Source organism: Phalaenopsis equestris, unplaced genomic scaffold, assembly GCF_001263595.1.
Source record: "Phalaenopsis equestris unplaced genomic scaffold, ASM126359v1 Scaffold000002, whole genome shotgun sequence".
Lineage (NCBI taxonomy): Eukaryota > Viridiplantae > Streptophyta > Magnoliopsida > Asparagales > Orchidaceae > Phalaenopsis > Phalaenopsis equestris.
Genome location: NW_018164444.1, coordinates 38,596,779 through 38,601,778, shown reverse-complemented (window position 1 = coordinate 38,601,778; position 5,000 = coordinate 38,596,779). Strand labels below are relative to the sequence as shown.

Here is a 5,000-nt window from a genome sequence, read left to right as displayed (position 1 = left end):
CCTGCGGATGATTTGACTGACCCTGCCCCTGCCACGACATTTGTACATTTAGATGTACTACCGTATTATCAAGAGGATTAGCTGCCAAAGGTATTTATCCAGCAGTAGATCCCTTGGATTCAACGTCAACTATGTTACAACCTCGGATCGTTGGCGAGGAACATTATGAAACTGCGCAAAGGGTTAAGCAAACTTCACAACGTTACAAAGAACTTCAAGACATTATAGCTATCCTTGGCTTGGACGAATTATCCGAAGAAAATCGTTTAATTGTAGCAAGAGCACGCAGAATTGAGCGTTTCTTATCACAACCCTTCTTTGTGGCAGAAGTCTTTCTTGGTTCTCCAGGGAAATATGTTGGTCGGGGGTTTCAATTCATCCTTTCGGGAGAATTAGATGGTCTTCCCGAGCAGGCCTTTTATTTGGTGAGTAACATCGATGAAGCTACCGCAAAAGCTATGAACTTAGAAGAGGAGAGCAAATTGAAGAAATGACCTCAAATCTTTGTGTACCGACTCCAAATTGAATGATTTAGGATTCTGAAGTGCAAGAGATTATTTTATCTACTAATAGTGGACAAATTGGGGTATTACCAAATCATGCCCTCATTGCCACGGCTGTAGATATAGGTCTTTTGAGAATACAGCCAAAAGATCGATGGTTAACAGTAGCTCTTATGGGTAACAAATAAATTATACAAATAATATTAACACACCAGTAAATAATATACAAATGCTATATATTAACATTGTAGTTTATGAAATCAAAACAATTACATTCAATTTAGCAACCCCCTCTGGGCTAGGCTTTGAGTTAAGTGCTATTTTGTAGTTATTGTACTTGCTAGTTTTATTTTCATTCTCTTTTGCCATAATCTTCCATGCAAGTTGACCTCGAATACAATGTAGCTTTCAATTTATTGGATTTTGAAGGATCTCATGATCAAGCCAACATATAAATTACATGCAATAAAAATATTGCTCATAAAAAAATAGGGATAAATAATTACATAAATGATTACATAAATGACACCCTAAGTATTTCTATTAATAAAGTCTAGCATACATGATTTTTTTGAACCACGAATCAAATCATTAAGAAATTGATGAAAAACATGAGCGTCTTATCATGAATTTTTACATATGAGTGAGAATTTGAAAAATGGATGAAAGAACACTAAATTTGTTAATAGCAATCTCTTGGGTGCTATGTATAGTAGTTAAGTTTGAAATATCAAAATCTCTATTGAGGCTTTGGGCTATCAAAACTCCTGATATAATAGTATAGCACTAAATTATCCAAATTTTTAAGCTCGTTTCAATTTATAAATATGCAAGGACGAAAATGCCACACTCTCATGCTACAATTATTAGAAACACAATTCATGTGAGCCTCGCCAAAACCTCCAACGAAAATTGGGCCATCGCTTCTAGTAGGCAATCTAAATTCCTTGTTAGCATTTCCACGTAATCACTCTGTATTTACATATCAAACACCTAAATGTCTTCATTTTTGTAACACATGCCATCATTCCCACGCATGAAATGTTTCATGATTCAAAGTTAAAATGGTGCTATTTTTAATGAGATCTGGAAGCATTGGGAAAAAGTAGATGTAAAAAATAAAGTTTAGATTTAGATATATAAATATATAGGATTTGGGTCGAGCGTATGTAAATGGCCAAGAATTAAAAAAAAAATCATAATAACATATCAAGGACAATCATGCAATGCATACAAGCCTTCTTAAAAATCATCAATCAAGAACGCAGACAAGCAAAGAGAGCTTCAGAACTAATAGTTTCTCTATATTCGACCAAAAATGCATAAATTACATCTATCTCTTCTTCATTTATAAGCAAAACTCTAAAACAAGCCAAATCAAACCACAAAAAACAGCTAAACAAACCTAACCAAAACCACCAACCACTCAGAGAAATCACAGCTCCTCCTCGTGTCTCTAAGACCCTCCTATAACCTTTTCTACTTCGCAGCCTCATAATTGGACGACAGTGTATCCTTAGCCGCATCCAACCCTCTCCTTTGCAGCTTCATATCCTTCCTTCACCTTGCTCGCCGCATTCCCGGCCGTCTCATAAGTCGCCTCCTGCGCTTCCCCTGCCTCCACAGTTTCTTTTGCCTTCTCGAAACACGATGTCTTCTCTGCTGCTTTCCCTGCAGCCTCGATAGTAGTTTTCTTTGTAGACTCTGTAGTCTCGTTTGTCTTATTTTTGGTTTGGGTTGCTGTTTCCGATGCTGTATCTTTCACCTTTCCTGAGACAGAATCCTTAGCACCCTTTAGGGAGTCTTTAGCAATTCTAGCCTTCTCCTTGGTGTATGCTCCCACATCTACACATCAATAAATACAATCAGATCTTACAAATAAAGCTTATCTAAATGTGCAACCAAGATGTACCAGAAGCGATGCCGCCAGCGCTGTCCTTGGCAGCATGCCCTGCTTTCTTCGCCTTGCTGGCTGCTTCCTCTGCCTTCTCCTCCTTGTCTTCAGTGGGTTGATGCTTGATGCCAAGGCCACCGGATATCTTGTCTTTGGCCCACGAAGTCCATGACTCCGAGCCTTCCTGCTGCTTATCGTCGTCGCCTGTAATTAAGGCCTCATCTGTGCCGGTCTTCGCCGTTGACGCTGCTGTTGTTATCGCCAAAGGCAGTGAGAAAAGAAGTATGGTTGTGAGAAAGAGAAGAAGGTTTTTGTTTGCCATGGAAATTTGGATGGGGTTGCGAACTGGATGGTAAGATTCAGAGAGAGAGAGAGAGAGAGAGAGAGAGAGAGAGAGAGAGAGAGAGAGAGAGAGAGAGAGAGAGAGAGAGAGAGAGAGAGAGAGAGAGAGAGAGTGATGGGTTTGGAGAAATGGGGACGAGGAATTTATAGGAAGGATGGCGGATGGGAGAGGAGTTCAGTTGGGAGCAACGTGTCATGAGCAGGTGTGAGTTTGGCTGGATGCTTGTCACGTGGCAATTTTCGGCGCTACGGTGGTAGAGACGTGGCAATTTTCGGCGCTACGTGGTAGTGACGTGGCAATTTTCGGCGCTACGGTGGTAGAGACGTGGCAATTTTCGGCGCTACGTGGTAGTGGACGTGGCAATTTTCGGCGCTTCGGTGGTAGAGACGTGGCAATTTTCGGCGCTACGGTGTAGAGACGTGGCAAATTTGTGATGGATTTTAGACTTTTCATACGTCATAATATTATTTTTTAAATTATTTATAAAGGAGTTTTTTTCTTTTAAAAAGGGACATTTTCATGCTCATCACATAATTCTTGTTTATTTGCATTTCTAACAATTAAATTCTTATTAATGTTTAAAGTCACATAAATATATATATATTTATATGCACACTCGGGATGCGGTCTTGCATGCGTACTCAAGTATGTGCTTAATTTTATATTTAAAAAATATATTTATTTCAAAAATATTCATGATAAATATGTATTAGAAAATTCTCAATAGAAAAGCAATCTTTTATGTGTATGATTATATTTTTATGGAGAAAATTCTAGAAAAAAAAGCTACTGAGCATCTGGTTAGAATAATTCACTAAAAAATTAAAAGTATAGATGTTTACTCTTTTTTTGAACTATTGATTGCATTATTTTGATTAAATGATCATAATTGAGCTACAATTGTATTTGGTGGCTAAAATAGCAATAGTCGACTATAAAAATAATAGTTTATGGTTGTGATAGTTGTTGTTATTGGCTGCAAAAATTGTAGTTGGTGGTTACGAAAGGTATAGTTGATGGCCACAATAGCCACATTATCCCCAATTGGTTGCAAGAGTCATAGAGGGGTTGCACTAATTATGATTTGTGGCTACAACAATAGTAGTTGACTACGATTGCTAGTGGTTGTTTGGTGACATATAAGATTGACAATGAACTCTAGTAGTTGGTTGTGATTTTGATTATTAGCTACAAATCGCTAGATTTCAAAAGTTAAAGCTTTAGTAACTCATCATTTTCTCTTCCCTTCCTTTTTACAGTGAAGAATGATGATTTATTTATAATTTTTGAGAGAAAAAATTTAGTAAATTTAGCCATAATTTAAGAACGCTCAAGCAGACAATTTACATTCAATGCTTTTGTCAATTTATTGGATTTTGAAGGATCTCATGATCAAACCAACATATAAATTACATGCAATAAAAATATTGCTAATAAAAAACAGGGATAATTACATAAATGACACCCTAAGTATTTCTATTTATTAAGTGTAGCATCCATGATTTTTTTGAACCACTAATCAAATCATTAAGAAATTGATGAAAAAGATGAGCGCGATGTCACTGTAAATGTCACTATTAAGACTGATTTCAAAGAAAAAATAACTATCAATGCAACTATTAATGTGATTATTCCAATTAGATTGAGTATCATACATGGAATAATAAGAATAGTAGTAATCACTATTATTAGACCCACTTTTCAAACATCTAGGTAGTTCACTCAAAAAAGAACTAGCATTGTCAATATCAAAAATCTGATTTTTAATATCAAAATATACAGAATAAGTAAAACACAATTCATGTGAGCCTCGCCAAAACCTCCAATGAAAATTGGGACATCTAAAGTTTTCGACTTCCGATAAGCATTCAGGGAATGTACAATATTATTCAAGGAATTCAGTGTAATAAGCATCGCTTCTAGTAGGCGATCAAAATTCCTTGTTAGCATCTCCACTTAATTACTCTGTATTTACATATCAGTTCTGAAAATATTCCCGGTGTTATAATAACGCAATTACACATCAATAATACTTGAAAATCACACAATAACACCTGAATATCACACAATAACACCCGAATAATACTCGGGGAATATTCCCTTGTGTTACCGGGCCGATCACCTCCACGACTTAATTTCATTGGACTCCGCACGTAGCTCTACGTGCGGAGTCCTCATGTAATATTTTTTTCATGATGAGAAACATTTCATATAAAACAATAATGCGAGCTACGTGCGAAGTCCTCATGTAATATTTTTT

At 36.5% G+C, this 5,000-nt stretch overlaps 1 protein-coding gene across 1 annotated transcript; it reads right to left on the bottom strand.

Moving 5' to 3' along the window:
* Positions 1-1,786: 1,786 nt before the first annotated feature.
* Positions 1,787-2,788, bottom strand: LOC110017929 (late embryogenesis abundant protein D-29-like). The gene is made up of 2 exons (XM_020715097.1): positions 2,416-2,788; positions 1,787-2,348 (listed from the first exon to the last, which is right to left on the bottom strand). Exons 1-2 carry the CDS (start codon positions 2,717-2,719, stop codon positions 2,020-2,022), a joined length of 633 nt encoding a protein of 210 aa, XP_020570756.1. The 5' UTR covers positions 2,720-2,788; the 3' UTR covers positions 1,787-2,019.
* Between the last annotated feature and the right edge of the window lie 2,212 nt (positions 2,789-5,000).

Excerpts from the sequence above, each read along its gene's own strand:
- LOC110017929 (XM_020715097.1), bottom strand. The coding sequence starts at position 2,719 with ATGGCAAACAAAAACCTTCTTCTCTTTCTCACAACCATACTTCTTTTC. Across the intron at positions 2,349-2,415 it reads CGCTGGCGGCATCGCTTCTG|ATGTGGGAGCATACACCAAG; the intron begins GTACATCTTGGT and ends ATTGATGTGTAG.